This window comes from Coptis chinensis, chromosome 8 (genome assembly GCF_015680905.1).
Source record: "Coptis chinensis isolate HL-2020 chromosome 8, ASM1568090v1, whole genome shotgun sequence".
In the NCBI taxonomy this organism is placed as follows: Eukaryota; Viridiplantae; Streptophyta; class Magnoliopsida; order Ranunculales; family Ranunculaceae; genus Coptis; species Coptis chinensis.
The window spans coordinates 35,315,526-35,335,980 of NC_141463.1; the positions used below are offsets into that span (position 1 = coordinate 35,315,526).

Below are 20,455 nucleotides of genomic sequence, written 5' to 3' on the forward strand. Positions count from 1 at the left end.
AAAAATCGACCCGCATCTGCGCCCCTACGTGACGCGCCTCCACACTCCAGCGACCAAGCCTCCTTTTCCACAAAATAAGATTTTGTAGGTACAAATTCTTTTTCATGTTTTGTAGATTAATTTTGTAGGATTAGTTTAATCAAACTGTTAGCCATTTGAAACTAGTTAGGTTTTAAATGTTTAATGTTTTGAAAAACCAAAAAAAATATAGATATAAATATTTTAAAAATATTAAAAAATAAGTTTATTTTCAGTCTTAGATAAATAATAGTTTTAGGATAATATCATGTTTTTACTTTACCATTATTATATTTCAAAAATATTAAAAAAAATGATAATATCAACTTAGATAAGGATGACTCACCAATGAATCGAGCTCTGGCTGCTAGACTAGGACTATAGCTTAACTTTACTGTTCATGAGCAAGTCGGTTGCACTTGGAGGATCCCAGAGGAAGATTATTATATGCTCAACACAGATGGTTCAGTGCAGCAATCAGGTAATAGGTATGAAGGTACTATCAGAGACTCTCAGGGGAATGTTCTTTTGGGATTTGTGGGAAGTTCATCTAATTAAGCCTTCTGTCATCTTCCAAGAACTCTTTGCTATTGTTGTGGGCCTTAAACATGCCTAATTCTTAAGTATAGCTAAACTGGAAATAAATTTTGACTCTTTAGGTGCTATCAACATCATCAATGGCCTTGCTCGAAGTTCGTGGTACTGCACCAATATAGTGGCCCAGATAATATCCCTTAAAAGTTCTTTTGTGGATTGTATTTTTAAGCATGTGTATAGAGAGGGTAATCAGGCAGCTGACTACCTTTCGAAGTTATATAGATCATCAGTTGATTAGGTTATTTCCTTCTCCCCTCCTCTGGACTTTAAGTTACACTCTATTGTAGAAGAGGACAGGAAAGGAACTATGTACTTCAGAGATTATCTTAATACAGGTTGAGGTCGGCCATAACCTCTAAACTTTTATAAAAAAAAAGTGATAACTAGGATAAGGTTTAGGGTAATACCAACCTTTTTCCTAAAGTAAAAGTCATTTGTCTTTTGGTTAAAGTTTAATAACTTACCAAGTGTTAGAAGTTTGATTTACTTGGACCATTTGGGTGTGTGAGGCGAGTAGTGCAACAATACGCCCACGCATCTCAAATCAACTTGAAGATTAATTTCTAATCATTGACATTGTTATTTTCATTAATCTTGTTAAGTACTTATATAGTTATGTAGTTAGTCTTTTATTTACATTATGCAAGTTAAGCCCACGAAGGAAAATTGTAAATTATAGGTTGTGCCACATTTTCAACCCGACTTGTGGGTTTAGATAGTCAAAATTTGTAACTGGACAAAACGCTCGAACAATTGGGCTTGATCCTCATATCACACGCCAACCAATGTTGACTACACCTCAAACAGCGTGTAAACATGGCTTGAGAGGTAAACTCTCAACCTCCTCGCAACTCCTAGTCAGAGGATACTTGGTGTTTATAAAAGCATGCTTGTGTGACTTTGTGTTTAACTTTTGCACTGTATTTACTTTAACGCATATAAGGCTAAACCCGAGCAACATAACAACCATTGGGAAGTCATTACCCAATGTAGATAAATCGGACGTTGCTTGTTATTTGAGGCCCAACCAAATAAATAATTAAAATCAATCAAATAAAGCCAAAGTAGTCATGCTCCTCTAGAAAATGACATAAATATAACCACGAGGATTTAGAGTAATCAATTACTATAGTCCAGTAGACCAACTACCTTCCTCATTCCCCTCCCCCAGATTCGCCGTGAGTGAGTTTCTTGGTAGCACATGATAAGAATAAATTTGATGTTACTCCAACTCACACTTATATCAAGTACCTTGCTATCAAGTCATATGCATGCATGTTCTAATTAGCTTGAGTAAGGGTTCGTCCCATGCTTATCATTGAAGCACTTGTTCACAACTTCACTCAAATAACCACATGAAACCTTAATGAGCAAAGGATTTTGATGTTCTTATACTACACTTGAATCACTTTTATTTTATCTTAAACCTACGTAAACTTGATTTTGGAGTTAATGTTGAAAACAAGCTTGTGAAAAACTAAGCAATGAAAGACTCTATTAATGGAGCTTCTCCTCACATGAGCATCATTAACCCTCCACAAGGGAGGATTTTAGCTCATAATCTTTGGAGGTATGAACTAAAAACAAGAAGAATAAGGAAGAAGAAAATCAGGTTGAGAAGAAGAAGAAGTTTTTATTTCTACAACTATGGAGATGACTCCCTTAAAGACTTACAAGCTTTCTCTCTAAAAACTAAAACTAAAACTAAAACATGGAATGAATTATTTTACTTTGCTTTTTACATTTGTCTCATGGAATAGAATGATTACCAAACATGAGTGCTCACTCCAATTCCCTTAAACAAATAGGTAAGTGCTCCACTTTGTCTTCCACTTGCCTTTTTCTCCATCATTCTTATCTCCACTCATCTTGTCTCCAATTATGAACAAAATAATGAAGATTCTACATCAGTGATGGTGGCCACGTGCTTTGACCTGTGGTGGGTCTATATGGGCCCACATTGACTTTTACAATTTCATGTCTTCCTGTAGATCTCGCCGCACTGATCGTTTTTGTAACACCCGCATTTTTCATATTGATATAATTGTTTAAATAAAATTTATGTCGTTGTAATATGTTTAAAACCCAGTATTTTTAGCCCACATTAGTGAGAAAACCCAAATAATGTTGGTATATGGACTTTGCTCCCTTTTTTGACCATTTGGAGGTCCATAATGACAAGAAAAAATGTTTTAATATTTAGGCTTTAATTAAATTTGAAAATATATTTTATTTTTTGAAAACCCTAGCCTCCAAGAACAAAAAAAATAGGAAGAAAAAGAAGGAAGATAAAAGATTATTTTTATTATCTTTGTTTCGTATTTCTTCAACAAGGTGAGTTAGAATTTATGTTTTAAGTAGAAACATGATATGTTGTGCTTTTGTGCTGTTCATATGATGGTAAGTAGAGATTAGATGTTAAAGAGATTTGAATAACGACAATTCATGCGTAGGTTTATATACTAAGTTATTAGATTAAGTTAACATGCTTTCTTTTGATGATTTGGTGATGATAGGTGTTTTATATAATGTGTAACTATTTTTATATGAAAAACTAAGACTAGGAAGCCATTATCAGTTGTGTAGAATCATTAGAGAAGAGGTGAACAATAAAATGGTAAATAGAAAACTGCACTGCACAGTCACAAATGTCGTATTAGATGGACGTCGATCCATTATTGGATGGATCTAAAATTTAATTTGAAGTTTTATAAGACTATGTAGTTGGACATATTCGAATTATAGACAGATCCAACGGTTGGATATCTGTCGGGCATGCATAAGCGTGACTAGTCGAAGTATAAACTATGTCAGAAAACTGCACTACACAGTCATAGGTTTAGGCGTAGATGAAGGATTCTCCAGTCATGGATTTTCCTCAAATTTGATCTTTATATTCAGCACACATAATAGTCATACCTAGTAAGATTTCAGGCCTATCCGACGGTGGGATGTTAGTAGAGGTATGGAAAGACGAGCATCTTGGTATTGGTTAAGTAGTAAATGGAAAATGGTTTATTTTTGCTTTCAGTTATTGTGGATGATTTTATACAACCTGGAATTTTTTATGTATCTATATCAAGTGTGATTTTGATAATATTGGCATGTTGGCATGACAATTGAGTTAGTTTGTGAAAAGCGTAGCTCTTTGGAGTGAAATAAGAAATATTGGACGGGAAGACTTTTGATCTTGGATAATTTAATAGCTACATAAGGCATGATTCCAAACCTTAAAGGATTTGGATACGTAGGCAGTTTTGTAGTAAAGTGCAGCCTTTATATTAGATATTATGTAATTAGTGTATTTACTGGTGTAACTAATGCTTATGATAGTTAGACATTTACAAATATGATGTAAAATATTATGCTTACGTGGCAAGAAACTACATGCTTCTATTTAAGCGAGAAACTATCTAGTGAGTCTCGAAAGGTAAGAGGAACTACACGTCTTGATGCATGTTAGTGGTTCAATAACATTAATGACTTATTTTGTTGAAATTAAACTGGGACCATGTGATAAGCACCCAAAACTATATTATAAAACCCCGTAGAGACGTAACATTTCAGTTAATTATGTGCTTAATAATCAGGAAATAATCGTATTTTCGTACTTTTGCAGGTTGGGGCAACCAACGTAAAAATGATGATAAAACCAGTATTTAAACATGGAATAGGGAGTATACATAAAGCTTTTTGATTAAACCCATGCGAAGCCCAACAAATCTGGACTAAAGCCCAAAGACTCAAACATGACATAATCAAGTCAGAAATGGGATTATGTGCATAGAAGCATCAAGCTTCCGAAGCTCATATCTCTCGAACTAGGACTCCGAATTCAGCAAGTGAGCTGCTTAGACGATCAGTGCGACGAACTTTATGCAAAGGTAGGAAATTGTAAAAATGCCAAAAAACCAACCCGCCACTGGACGCAACACGTGGACCCACTTTACAGGCCCGCAATATTGGATGAGTCATCATGTCCCAAGTCAAGCTCATAAGTCAAACAAATAATTGGCACCACACATGACACCTTGCATATCATTAATTAGGAAGACTTGAATTTGGATTGTTGGAATAGTGATTATTTTGGCTTGATTTGGTTTTAGATAGGATTGAATTTAAGAGGGGAGGTGGTTTTCACGTGGAAGAGTGGAGAAAGCTCTCATATGTATTGAAGGGGGACTAATTTTAGCATTCAACTCCCTTGACTCCTTTTCATTCCTTGTCTTGTATTTTACTTTTAGTTTTGTTTTATATTAAAAAGCTTGTAATAGTTTTAATGATGGCAACACTTATGTTCTTCTAAATTAAATTTACATTTCCTTAAGGCAAAGTTAGTTTCTTCTCTTATTTTTCTTCTTGCTTTTTCATAATAGCATAACACATAACATATGAGCATTGTAATCCCATGATCATGAGCTAAAACCTTCATTTGTGGAAGGTTAATGAAGCTCATGTGAGAAATAACTTTTGTTATTTATTTCTAGTTATTTGTTTAGGACAAATAAACTAGACCTTATATCTACCCGAAAATGGTAGTTGGTGTAAAGTCTAGTTAGGAATTGAGGTGATTTCTTAGAGATAAGTCATTGCTTTTGTTTCTCATGCTAGCAATATGATCTTAGAGATGAGTTATATTGTTAGGGATCAAAACTCTAATCTTTATTAAGATTTGTCTATGAATTCTAAGAAAGATTAAAGATGCAATAAACTAGATTCAATCAATAGAGGTTTGTCTTCACATGAGTAGATTTAACTCTCCACCCCTTTCTATCTATCCATTTCTTTTTTTTAGTGGTACATGTTTACGTAACCTTAATTTAAGAATCTAAAAGTAAGCTAAGTAGTCTTAGTATAACTCAATCATCAAAAAATCCTTCTTACTAGTTTTCCTTAAACAATTCTAGTTGTAATGACATCCTTGTCTTAAGTTGGAATGAACCCTTACTCTAACAATACACACGAAGAACGTGAGTAAGGAACTTGAGTGTTGGTACGAAACCGGATAAAGAAACTTCAAATCTTTACCCCGCAAAAGTGCTAACATCACCATGCCGTGTTATTTATGTCGAAATGGTACTTAATGTTTATATATTGCTAGTGGTGGTGATACCCAGAGAAACTACGGGTTTCCAAAGTGGACATGGAGAATGAAATTGGAGAAAGTTATATTCTGTTTGAATAATGTTTTATTGTTTATGATTCTATTTGTATTGTATAAGACATGTATTAGGGTATATGGGATGTTGTTTATATATAAATCGTTCATTTTGATTCGAGGATTAGCAACTTTATTTAACTGACATTTGTCAAGATGGTTAAGTAGCCGATTCCACAAATCAATATATCATTTAGTAGTTGGGTTTACGACTGAGGTTTTAATATATTAAATAGAAGTATAGTATTTGATTTTCAGGTGATGACAGATTTTAAATTTATGAAATGTTTGAAATACAGAGGAAACTTTGCCAATTTTTTTTTAGAATGTGATGTTCAAATGTTGTTTTATATTTTAGTTCTAGTTTGGACTCATGTGAGTCAAACCAACTTACGTCTTAGTTTATTAGATTGTTGAATATTCAGATCGAGCTCTTTTATTTGAATATTCAATTGTCTGAAAAATTGGGGCGTGACAGTTTGGTATTGGAGATTAGGTTAGCCTAGATTTGGAAGGTCTAGGTGATTCTCAAAATGTGGTGATTGGGAGTGTTTGAGTTTAAGATGTTTGGAGTTCTAATAGAAGTCTATTTTGTTTTAAAGTAATGGCTAGAGATGACAATGACATTAATGATACTAGAAGTAATACCATATCCGTTGATTTGGGAGCAATATTAACTCAGTTAGTGCAATCTGTTCAGAGTGGTCTACATGCTAATCTAGGGGATCCTTTTTCTAGGAGAAACAAGGATTTTGCAACTTTAGGAGGCCAGAAGTTTAATGGAGAGAAAAGGGCCATTGATGCTGAGAAATGGGTCACTATGTGTGAGTCCGTGTTTGCTAAGATGCAACTCACTGAGATGTAGAAACAGGAGTTGGCTTCTCACTAGTTGGAGGGGTAAGCTTTATTTTGGTGGGGGTCTATCAAGGATAGTGTGGATGTAGGAACTATGACTTGGGAGGATTTCCAGGTAAGATTTGAGGGCCGGAAGGTTTGTTCCTAATGCTGTTAAGGAGCAATTAACTGAGCAATTTTTTAATCTGACCCAAGGAGGGAAAACTGTTACAGAGTATGTGACTAAGTTCAATGAACTATCAAGGTATGCTCCTTATCTAGTGGATACCCAAGTAAAGAAGAACTAGAAGTTCATCTGTGGACTAGAGCCATATCTATCGAGTTATTTGATACCCTTTGATTCATAAACTTTCGATTGCGCGTTAGATTTGGCATTAAAATATGAACATCTGGATAATGAATCCCATGAAAAGATCTTTAAAGAGATTGAGAATGCCCCAAAATAAGCTAGCTTGCATCTTATTTCGAGTCAACCACGTCAAAGGCAGAGACAAAGTCGGCATCACCCTTATAATAGGCAAATATGTAAGCACGTGAAGAAGGACGCAAGTACTTCGCTAAAGAAATTTGATAGTAATTGTCTAAACTGTGGGGAAGTTGGGCATACTGTTCGAAGGTGTCCTAAACCAAATGAACTGGTAAGCAAGTGCTATAAATGTGGACAGTTGGGACACTATGTTAAGAACTGCACTGGTTAATGTTAGGTGTGTCTGAACTTATTATTTACTAGTTTCTTTATTGGTACTTAGCTTGTATGAATTTTTGGTTTAATTTTATGATTTTATAAAAAAAAAACAAATAAATAAAATACTTGTTGTTTTACCGGTTATCTTCTTATGAAATTTATACTCGAAATTGTTCAACATGTTATAGTATTGTTTTCCTAATAGAGTTTTCTATTTAAAGTAAGTATTGGCTGAAAAAGAAAATGTTATTATAAAATTTCATATTTGAGTGATTTGGAATTATCTAAGGAATAAAGAAACCCTTTTGGCTAAGGTTGGATTTGTAATTGTTGATATTGTCCAAGTTATGTATATCGTTGGTGTGTGATCCAATATACATAACACATCTCTGTATGCATCGTTGGTGTTTGATCTAGTGTATGTACACCGTTGGAGTGTGATCCAGTGTACATACCACACATCGTTGGTGTTTTAACCTATGTGATGGTAGAGGCCTTGTATGCATCGTTGGTGTGTGAACCAGTGTATACTTGCATATCGTTGGTGTGTGAGCCAATATGCATATATCACATTGTAGGTGTTTGATCATATGTGATAGTGGACATAGTATATGTCGTTGATAATATGAATCAGCTTATACAATTTATTTTTGAACATGTGTTGTTCGTGAGACACTAAGAGAAATTTTGATATATTTGTAAACATCAAGATGGTAGATGAAACTTGTGAGTTTTTAAACGAAAAGTTTTGACTGGGAAGATCATTGAGAAGGAAATTATTATATATATATATTTATTGTTAAAAGTCTTGGACTGGTGGGGAAATACTAAAAGATGAACTAACTGCCTCAGTATGTGTGAGAGGAACTACCTTGCCTTCTTAGTTTGATTTAACTCGAAGAATATGAGTTCTGTTGAACTGAGGAAGAATGATTCTAATTGAGAGTTCGCAATTGAAGAAACTAATTACGTTTATTTTTTTGAGTTGTGTATACTAGCGTATACACGTGCTTTTAGGGTTATATATATTTATGGATACACTTTCAAAGTTAGTATATATACGCACCTGATGTTATATATGTTACACTAATGGAGTATGTATGTCACTGATCGAATTTTCTTTTTGAATTGCAGGTCATTCCTACTATACAACTAAGTTGCTATGATAATACTAATTATTTGCTTGTTTTTATCTACTTCGAATCTCGGGACAAGATTCTTTTTGAGTTGTGTATATTGTAATACCCGCATTTTTCATATTGATATAATTGTTTAAATAAAATATATGTCGTTGTAATATGTTTAAAAACCAGTATTTTTAGCCCACATTAGTGAGAAAACCCAAATAATGTTGGTATATGGACTTTGGGCCATTTTTGGACCATTTGGAGGTCTATAATGACAAGAAAAAGTGTTTTAATATTTAAGTTTTAATTAAATTCGAAAATATATTTTATTTTTTGAAAACCCTAGCCTCCAAAAACGAAAAAAAAAAAAGAAGAAGAAGAAGGAAGATAAAAGATTATTTTTATTGTCTTTGTTCCGTATCTCTTCAACAAGGTTAGTTAGAATTTATGTTTTCAGTAGAAACATGATATGTTGTGCTTTTGTGCTGTTCATATGATGGTAAGTAGAGACTAGATGTTAAAGAGATTTGAATTACGATGATTCATGCATAGGTTTATGTACTAAGTTATTAGATTAAGTTAACATGCTTTCTTTTGATGATTTAGTGATGCTAGGTGTTTTATATCATGTGTAACTGTTTTGATATGAAAAACTAAGACTAGGAAGCTTATAAATATCTAAAATTGTGTTTTAAACCTCGTAGAGATATTATATTTGGGGTCAATTATGTGTTTAATAAATGTAAATTAATTGTATTTTTATGTTTTCACTGGTTTCAACAGACAACGATAAAATATACACAAAACTTGCATTTTAGCACGAAATACAGACGAATAAGGCTTGGACTTGAAATCTTCAGTATTAGCTCAGTTAAAGCTCCAAACTGCCAACAAAGCTCATTGACTCAGAGAACCATGAAACAAGTTGAAGAATCCAAACTTAAGTCTCTAAGCTAGCTAGAGGAGAGATTTTTGGGTAAAAAACTTGGTCAGATTGACCTAAATCAGCTCGAAAGACAGGAGAAAACTTCAAACGGCGATATCTTCAGTCTCCTAACTCTGATTGAAGCATATGACCTATTAAAATGGTCAACGCAGAAAACTCTCCGCAACGGTATATTGCTTCTACAAAATAGACGTATGGTTTAAAATCGTAGATAAAGCCAAGCACGTCACTATTTATCAAAGACGACGTAGATATTTTAGATTTTTTATTATTTAACTTTTTGTAAAGTCAAAAGATGAATAGTTCAGAATAGTGTCAAATAGTGATTAATATTCCTTAAAGTCAAAAAGTTGAATAGTGATCAAATCTCAGTTGTTGGATCAAATTTCTGAGATTCGATCACGACCGTCCATTCAATTATAAATAGAAGGGTCTAGTTTTAGGTTTTCTCATTGAATGGTTAGCATTCAATCATAGGAGTAGAATAGTTTACTGCTTTTCTAGTGTAATGAATAATTTAATTTCCAGTTTTTAGTTAAAATGTTTTTAATTCAGTTTTATTTTTTGTTAATTAGAATAACACCTTAGTTTTTCAGTTTAATTCAGTTTTAATACAATTTTATTTTCATAATTTTCTCATCTAAATTCAATTTCACAAATTCACGTGATCATATTAGTTTTGTTAATAAATAACGTTTTACAATTTTATTGAAATGTGAACGAAATGACAAAATCGACCGCTGTTTTACAAACAAATTAATGGCGCCGCTGTCGGGGAGAAACATTTTTATTACTCTAAAAAATCATATTGCCCCGGCAGCGGTACCATTTGATATTTGTTATTTTGTATGTGTATAGGTTTTACTCTTATACACTCGAGAACATTTGTCAAGTTACATTGCTTATATTCACGTTGAAGTATATTTCAAGCAAGGGAATCGTTCCAAACCTTAGGACTAGAACACTGAATTTCAACTAACCGAAATTTATTCTCTAGGAAATTTGTAAAAGGATTTGATTGGTGATTTGATTAAGCCAATTGCTACGTTATTTGAAGTGCAAGTTACTAAAGCTTAGATTTCACTATATTTATTAAATTTTAATGCATGAAGAAATAAAAATGGACAGAGATATTTTGAGAGTTAAACTCATGATTAGAATTTGGATATCTAATAGATTAGAAGAAGTGAAAGTAGAAGAAGAGAAGAATCCTAATTTTACAAGAAGTCATTTTATTAGAGTGACAAAGAAAGATATTACAATTATAGATTACAAACTAGAAAGCTAGAAATGAAAAAACGTGGAAGTTATTTTTTTTCTTTGTTTTAAGAAAATGTGGAATACTCTAATGGAGTCTAAAAAATGAAAATGAAAACATGCATGAATGTGAGAATGAATGCTCTCCTTTCCTCCCTCTATACATATTAAGAGAATTCTCTCCTTGCCCACGTGAAACCACCTCCTTTATTTACTTCTCATTAATTTAATCTTATCACAACACAAATCAAGCCAAAACTAAACACTATTCTTGCACAAAAGTCTAGTCAAGAAATTTAAAGACATGCAAGCCACTACAAGAAAAAAAGGCTTTATATCACTGTTAAAAACAGTGATAAAAAGTCTTTTGTCACTGTTTTTTTTTTCTAAAACCGTGACGGAGTGGGGGTCATTTATTTTTTTCCCAAAACCGTGACAAATATTTCTTCTGGATAACCTATTTCCACCATATAAAAGAGTAACAAATATATAAAAGCCGTCACAAAAAATAAACTCTTTTGTGACGTTTTTGACAAAACAGGTATTCATTTGATAACAGTCATAAATAGGTTAACTATTCATGACGGTTTTGTCAAAACCGTGAACTATGTTTTTATTTTTATTTTTTTTAAAAATAATAAAATAGTGCTAATAAATGAAAACATTTCCCAGTAATAAACTACACACCTTAATATAATCAATTAAACTTTAAGTAGTATTCATAAAGTACTAATTCCATTCCCTTGGATAACGGATAACCAATATATATTTGTACTTAATCATAAAACATAATAAAATAAATAACACGTTTCCAATCTAATACATAAAAATTTAATCAGCCTAATCCAAATCCAAATCCAAATGAAAAAACAAAATAACCTAATCTCGCCAAAATCGATCACCCACGTGAATGTTTTCAGCTTTATCGTTCATCTTCATCTTAAAGATAGTTCATAATACATTCTTGGATAAACTTAACAAAGTCCATTCGAACTTCATCTACCTCCTTGTCGGTGAAAGCCTTTTTATTGCTAAGATTTTTTATCTGAAATATAAGATACAACATTATTAATATTTTGCAAAATAGAGAAAAAGAAAGATAAAACACGGTCGCTAAAGAGTAAAGATATCATGCATAAATTAATTTAAAATGAGAGAGATAGTTTATTTACTTTCAATTGCAATGGAGAAGAATTATACATTATGTCTCGCATGAAGTGTATTGCATGAATACCACATTGTTTACTTTCTGGTTGTATAGGCCCTGCAAAAATATGAAATTAAGAGTGGAAAATAAAAGTTCAATCATTTGGGTAGAACTTAAATGAGGCAAACAAGTCAATAAAAAGCAACAAAGGAAACATCGCTATCAGCAAAATAGGGCTAGTGAATCTTAAAGTTCATGCTAGCAATCAAGAGAAAAACCCCAGATTGACAATATCACTTATTTATATCCTATCGGCAGATACCCAGACCAAATAAAGAAAACAACAAAATAGGTAACCCCAGATTGAAACCAATTTTAGTTCCAAGGGGATTGCAAACAGGTATTGACTCCCCTTTATTTCTTCCGAGATCTTGGTCACCTACACGTAATGCCACTACTGACTCTAGGTGCAGATCATAACTTGCTTCCTAGCATATAAGGCTGATTTGGTCTTAACTGACACAGAGATTCCTAGCTTATCTGACACTGGCATATCTCTATCGGTCCTATCTGTCTGTGTGAAGGATCCTTTCCTCCTTCTACTATGGCTCATCCATCTGCGAGAGATTGGTTCTTTGATCATCAGATTCACTCCGTCTTCCTAGCTGATAGGGTCAGCCCAAAAGAACATATACGTCTCTTTTTGGTGATCCTACTTTGTTGTGGACTGTAAACCAATGGGGACCAAAAAAGGGGACCTTGGTAGCGACATAACATAACCTACTTTGGTGATCCTGTGCTCCCTTTCTTTACTGCTTTTAGTAAAAAATAGTAGGTGAATAGCACATATCCTTTCTACATCCCGTTTTCCCTCCTTTTCAGGAAACAAAATAGTGATATCGAGCTCTTCACCTTCTCGTTTGTGACTTGCGCTTTCCCGGTGAAATCCCACTCTCCCTTAGAGTGCGCGTTCGGGAAGGCCTTTTGTTTAGCTATTTTTGGCTGGTAAAATCCTTCACTACTTCACAGTGTAAGTTCACCCAAGATAGCTACCCCTCTCTTGGTTTCCTTCACGGTAAAATCCTCCACTTCTGAAAGTGTGAGTTCGCAAGGTACCAAGAATGAATCTCTATAAACTAGAAAATCCCAGTGTGCAAATGCCTGTGGTTTCAGGTACAGTTCCAGCTGCTCCACAAGATAATCTACTTGGAAGTAACACAGCAGCTCCCTTGATGAGCACAAACAAAATATCATATGCTGAGGTTGCAACTTAACATATCCAACAACCAATGGAAATGACGAAGCTTCCAAATCTAGAGAGGATGGGGGAGTACCCTGCAATCACAATATCGGATACAACTTATGAAAAAAGGTCTTCTCTTTTGCAAACATTGTCTGGTGGGGAGGATTGACTTACAAAAGGTGACACTGGAACGGGTGTGTATCCTAGCTAAGAAACTATGGCAGACGTCCAGTGAATGTCTCATTACCCCTATAGGAAAGGGTTATCCTTTTTTGAGATTTTCGAAAGCTGAGGATTTGAACAGGGTTTGGGGGAAGGGATCATGGGAGTTTGACAAAATTCCTATGAGAATTAGTCAGTGGACGCCAAACTTCAATCCGGACAGCCAACGTCAATCTCACACACTTTTGTGCGGATCGGATCACCTCGGGCTCGGGCAGAATACTTGGGAGCCAGAATCTCTTAGGTCTATTGCCCGGGGAGTGGGTTATCCTATGGAGATTGATGAGAAAACTCTGAATAGGGAATATGGATACTACGCCAAGATTTTGGTGGATGTTGATCTGTCGAAACCTATTCCCGATCAAATCTATGTCAGGACTAAGAACGTCCAATTTTGGCAAACGGTAGAGGTTGGGAAACTACCGAAAATGTGCACCCACTGCAAAATTGTGGGCCACTTGGTTACGGAATGTCGGAAGCTTTGTAGTGATATGCAAAGAAACAATGGGCAAGGAAACAAGGATAAGGAGGTGGTAGTGGATGTCAATACAGCCACCGAACCAATGGGAGAGAAATTTGTCCGGAGGCGTGGGAAAAAAAAGCATGCCGGAGAGACTAGTAGACAAGGGGCGAAGACCTGGCAGAGAAAAAACTCCAAGAAAGCTCCAGATTTGCCGGTTCAGAACAGGTTTGCGGGTTTGGCGGGGGACAAGGACCAACTGATGAGGCCAATGATAGAGCAGTCAATATCAGAGACAGAGCAACTAATAGTAAATATAGATGCTGAGGCCGAGGGCACCATGGGCTCAGTAGCAAGCCAGAACGCAATGGATCAAGGTAACCTAGACCCAATGATCCACTCTGCCATTTCTGAACAGCGTCATGGCAAGGAGGTAGCTGTCCAAGGCCGACAAGAAGCTCTACCAACCATCTCGGCTGAAGTGGCTGCCCGAGAACATTGTGTAGTTGGTTTTGTTGAGAGTGGGATTAGGTCGGTTGTAAGAGCTGTGGCTCTACACCTCCATGATGCCCAGACTGACTCCATAGCAGGTGATATAGCAACTATGAATGGGGATGGACGTTTTGAGCATCGCAACCAGGAAATAGATGAATCAATCATAGCTAAAACATCGGCGACAGCTATAGAGGTTTTGCTTTCCCCTTTGGCGTTGGATGAACCTGATGTCGCCAAGGCCAAGGAGACCACTACACCTGACCCACAGGTTAGAGTGCATCAAGATTCTGAAGAATATAACTTGGCCTCTCCAAATAGGTTTCGGGTCCTTGAGGAAGCTCATTTTCTGCTACAAGGGAATTGGGTGGATCAGGATGAGGCACAAGCCAGTTCAAAGAAAGGATATAAGCCTAAGTGGCAGGTGCAAAATCTGTCGGCACCGAGCACCAGGGCGAAGGAAAATTCATCAACCCGTAAATGAATACATTGTATTGGAATGCTAGGGGAGTTAAAAGACAGGAACCTTGGTACCATATTGAGGAGCTTGTCTTATCTCACCACCCCGACTTTCTCTGTATAGCGGAACCTCTTATCAAGCCACCAAACGTACTTCTGCCATTGTTGAGTAAACATGGTTTCAGTGCGATTTTCTATCACAATAACACCCCTCACAGGGTAGGCAATATATGGTTATTTTGGAGGGAGGGTATGACTCCTACCCTCGTAAATTTATCCCAGCAGCAGATTACAGTAAAAGTGGAAAATTTTCTTCTGACTTTTGCGCATGCAAGCAGTTGTTATGGTATTCGTTGTCAGCTTTGGCAGGAGCTTTCTCTGCTGGGTACTAGCGGACAAGCTTGGGCAGTGATAGGGGATTTCAATATTGTTACCTCAATAGCCGAAAGGAAAGGGGGTGGAACTCCATGTATATCGGCTATGGATGACTTCAATCATTTTATCCACTCGAATGTTCTCATTGATTCCACCAACTCGGGGTTTAAATACTCTTGGTGTAATAAAAGATGGGGTAGCAAACGTATGCTTCAGAAGATAGATAGAATGTTGGGGAACCAAGATTGGTTGAAAGGAAATGTAAGATGGAGGAGCAAAATTCTCAAACGAAAGCTCTCAGATCATAGTCCAATTGTGGGCTGGAACACTCGCATTCCTAAGCCCCACAACATACCATTTCGGTTCAGAAAGGCTTGGCTCTCTCATGATACTCTCAGGGAGGTGGTAGCGGACAGCTGGAACGAGCCCCTATATGATGTGCCCATCAGGAAAGTTGTAAAAAAATTGAAATGGCTGAAGCAAAAGTTGAAAAGCTAGAGTTTTGAAGTCTTTGGTAATCAATCCCAGCATCTTAAGCGCCTGGAAGAGGAAATGGATCAGATTCTGCTAGATCAGGAGCATGACCCTACAGATCCCACCTTACAACAAATGGAATTTGATAAGGCATAAGAAATTGAGGAAGTTACAAATGTTCTTACTACCATGGCAAAGGAGAAATCCAGAGTCTCAGATGCTTTACACGGTGAACGAAACTCAGCCTACTTTCACACCACCATCAAAATGCGACAGGCAAGAGCACAAATCACTGAAATAAAGAACAGAGAAGGTACCTTTCTTACATAACAAGACCATATAAAGGGGTTTATTGTGGAGGAATATCAGGAAAAGTACAAGCACCAACCAGTAGAGATGGATGAAGCTATGATGAATTTGATTCCGAACCTGGTTACAGTGGAAGATAATGCTACTCTTTCAGCCATGCCAACCAAAGATGAGGTCAAAGATGCTGTGTTCGCTATGGATTCAAACAGTGCCCCAGGGCCCGACGGCTTCCAAGGCATTTTCTATCACACCTTCTGGAGTATCATTGGACAGGACGTCAGTCATGCGGTCATTTCTTTCTTTAGAGATAATGTTCTCCCCAAGGGGATGAACTCTAGCTTTCTTGTCCTAGTGCCAAAAGTTACGAATGCTGTTGAAGTTAATCATTTCCGACCTATCTACCTTAGCAATTTCTTATTCAAGATTATTACTAAGATTCTTTCATTGCGGATTAAATCCATTGTGAGTAAGATCATTAGCGGAGAACAGCTGGCTTTTATTCAAGGCAGAACATGTACTGTGGGCATTGCTCTTGCCTCAGAAATGGTGAATGAGTTGGACAAGAAGACTAGAGGTGGAACCGTCGGCATCAAGCTTGACATTACTCAAGCTTTTGATTCTATCAGTTGGGAGTTCCTGCTAGAAGTTCTTAGAAGGTTTGGCTTCTGCAACCAATGGTGCTCCTGGATTTCCACTCTTCTCAAAAGTGCCAATATCTCTGTTATTATCAACGGTGGTCCATGTGGTTTCTTTGAGACTGTTAGAGGTCTCAGGCAGGGGGATCCCCTTTCCCCCATCCTCTTTGATATAGCGAAAGATGTCTTCAGTAGAGCATTAAATGGGTTATTTCACTCTGGCAAGATAAAACATATGCCACTAGCGGGCAAGTGCCCTAGCCCCACCCACATTTTGTTCACGGACGACATTTTCATATTCACTAATGGAGGCATACGGGGCCTTAGGCTTCTTAAACAGTTGCTTAACAGCTATGAGCAGTCCGCCGGCCAATATTTCAACCAGTCTAAAAGCAAGTTGTTCCTTGGTGCTATGAATAGGAACAAGAAAGCTAAAGTTATAGATCTTCTTGATATCTCTGAAGGTTCTCTCCCTGAGAAATACCTGGGCGCTCCACTTTTTAAAGGTAGAATAACTCGAGCTAGTATACAACTCTTGGTGGATAAAGTGAAGAGAAGAGCAAGTGGTTGGGCAGGAAGAATGCTTTCTTTTCAGGGCAGGGTGGTAGTGGCCCAATCAATTCTCAATAGTCTCCCAGTGTATAACATGTCCGTATACAAATGACCCTCAAAGTGTATCAAAGACTGTGAAGCAGCTATACGGAATTTTGTTTTGTCGGGGGATCCCACGGTTAGGAAAGGTATTACTCTTAAATGGGAAAAGGTTTGCAAACCTCTCAAGGAAGGAGGGCTAGGGCTCAGGAAACTTCGGGAGCTGAATCTAGCCCTACTCATGAAACTTGCTTGGATTTTTCTCACTAGGAAAAGTGAATGGAGCTTGTATATGCAGGCTAAATTCACCATGGTTTCAGGAGAATGGTTTTCTTATTTCAAAAGTTCCTCAATATGGCCTGGTATTAGATGGGCCCTTAGAGAGATGTCTCCGCATCTGGGGTGGCTTGTGGGTTAGGGATAGGGAAATAGGTTGTGGCAGGAGAATTGGGCTGGAATTTCTCTAGTAGATCAGGTTCAAGGCATCAACTGGAAGCACCTCAAAGCTAAGGTATCGGACATCATTTATGTGGGCGATTGGTCTATCCCTGATCAAGTGAAGCAAGTCTTTGCAAGAGGCGGTATTGATCTTAATTTGTTACTGCCACCTACGGGAGAAAATGAAGATGTTAGAATCTGGAAACCTGCGAAAGACAATAGATTCATTGTAAAGGAGGCTTTTAAGACTGTAAGGAGCAAGGAACAAGCTGTGGGGTGGCACCGTATGGTCTGGAATAAATACTTGCACCCTAAGACCGCAAGTACTGTTTGTAAGCTTATTCACAAGGCTGTCCCTACTGATGATAGGGTCAGGAAGAAAGGAATTCACATGGTATCGAAATGTCGTCTTTGCAAACAAGAGGAGGAGACAACCAACCATATTATATGGGATTGCCCTATCGCTAAGGAGTTATGGGTTTGGCTATTTGGAGTCCACAAGGTAAAGCCAGCCATAAGTCTTCAAGGTATTCTTGCTGCCCCCCAAACTCTTAGCCCAATCAGTAAAGAGTTATGGAATTCTGCAGCTGCCCACCTGATGTCTCAAATTTGGAAGACGAGGAATCGCATATTCTTCGAGGACAGGAAGTTAAGCAAGTCGCACATCAAAAATGAAGTCATAAAGGGAGTTTCAGCTTCGGGTAAGGTAGCTTCAGGTTACATGTTCAATATTCCAGATGACTTAGCCGTGCTGCATGCCTTCAAAATTAAGGGGAGACCGCGTCCAAGCCGCATACAAGAGGTAAGTTGGATTCCTCCAGAATTGGGTACTATGAAAGTGAACACCGATGGCTCCTCCATCGGGAATCCAGGGATTGGTGGCGCAGGCATTGTCTTTCGGAACCATGAGGCCCAAGTACTAGGAGTTCAAGCCTACGGTATGGGGGTTACCACCAGTTTTGACGCGGAGTGTTTTGCGATTGTCTTAGCAGCGGAAGGAGCAATTGGCAAAGGATGGCTACACCTATGGATTGAGAGCGATTCAGCAGCAGCGATTAAGGCGTTCAGTGGAGGTAACATGCCATGGTTTCTTAAAGCTCGATGGGTTAGAGCAACATAAAAGCTTGTGCATTGGCGTCTATCCCATACCTTCCAGGAGGCAAACTTTGGCGCCGATGTTGTTGCAAAGAGAGGATCTTCTCTGATTCAGGATGAGACTCTTTGGAGCTCGACCAGACCGAGTTACATCAAGGCCATTGAAAGCCTATATAGACCTTATTACCGGTTTAACTAGGCTGGATGCATTAGCTTAGTATCTCTCTAGCAGTATTCCTTCTCTCGATGTAACATTCTTTTTATAAGTAATAAAATATCCCTACTTGCATGCAAAAAAAAAAAAAAAAAAAAAAAAAAATTGAATGCAACTAACGCAATAATCACTAGTACTAATAACTAAATCTTATACACCACACTCATTTATTAAACAGTTTAATATAAAAAAGAATCACCTCAAATCAACAACCATTAAGTATGAAGAAATTTTATCTGTCTATGCAAGCATCCAATACAGTCATCAAAGAAATAACTTGATAACAAGAACAAACCATTCAAATCAGCATTAAACAAGATCCTAGAAACCCTTTTAGACACTGGTAAACTTAAGTACAAACTTGGTGCCTTCGAAAACTGGATGTTTAGCAAATAATCTAGTTGTAGTGCAAGAGAGTGCAACAAACTTGGTTGCACCAACACAAGCAACATGCAGTTGTAATACTTGCAACAAAAATGGTACATGATACCCATTCTGGTATTGAAGCACTTGTATTGGGTACCATTCTTCATCTGAACAAATTTATCAGAAAATGCCACTAATTGGTTATGCATCTAAAATACAAATACCTGAATGCATAACTTGGGCCGAGATACATACTGTAGGATACTCGTGAACTCGAGAGAGAGAGAAAGGAGAGCAACAAATAAATGCTTCCCCATTCAATCCGAACTCGGGAGAAGCTTCAATACCCTCAATGAACTGGAGTGTGAAGACGATGAGACCTAGTGCTTGAATAGTAGTGGAAGAAGTTGGTTATTAGTTTCTGTTTTGGTAAATAAAATTCCAAACCAGGCTTAAGCTATTAAGTTACCTTGACTACTGAAAAAAGAGTGAATAACTCTTGACATAAAAATACATACTAATCAATAAGCGAAGATCCAACGTGGCAAAAGAAGTGGTACGTACAACTTCTAAGAACTGCACCGGAATTTGAACATTCAATTCCACATCCAAATCAAGTAGATCAGGTAGCAGTGTTCCTAAAAGAAGTTACTACAGCATGAATGAGCTAACAACTTGTATAAAATAAGTAACTACATCATGAATGAGCTAACAACTTGTATAACTACATCATCGAGAGATAAGCTCCAACGTCAATTCCACCCCAAATCAACTCCAACACACACTGTCCCCTCTGGTTTGCACACCCAGTAAGTGATCATAGATTGAATAAAACTGAAACTGAAAATTGAACATAATGTGTTGGGTGAGTGGCATCTAGTTAGTGCTATATAACAACTAATATATAACACACGTCTCAATAAGAAACTGCAGCAATATCTTCATTTTATACACTAAGAAGATTTGTATTAGCTCATTCCGGGTGTGTTATATTGAATGTAATGCAAGGCAACCTGCTAAGCATTGGTATAACTTGAAAGCCCCACTACTTGATACAACTATACAGATGAAAATTCCATCAAGAACTTAAGAAGCTACAAGTCTATAACTAAAAACAAAAATTAACTATTCGATTCAAAATGTTGTGTCCTATGAAAGCATAGAACCATTCTTTCAAACATGAAACAACTTTACTTCTTAAAGGATTCTTGATTGAAACAAAGAGATTAATGTTAACACTAATTTCAGCTAACATAAAATATAGGTAGCAAAACCCAAATAAGTCGTCAACC

General features: G+C 36.7%; 1 protein-coding gene across 1 annotated transcript; it reads left to right on the top strand.

Moving 5' to 3' along the window:
- Positions 1-15,704: 15,704 nt before the first annotated feature.
- Positions 15,705-18,608, top strand: LOC147481287 (uncharacterized). Its single transcript, XM_086578889.1, has 4 exons — positions 15,705-15,791; positions 15,885-17,107; positions 17,349-17,412; positions 17,493-18,608. The coding sequence occupies exons 1-4, from the start codon at positions 15,705-15,707 to the stop codon at positions 18,606-18,608; spliced, it is 2,490 nt and encodes an 829-aa protein (XP_086435015.1).
- Positions 18,609-20,455: the final 1,847 nt, after the last annotated feature.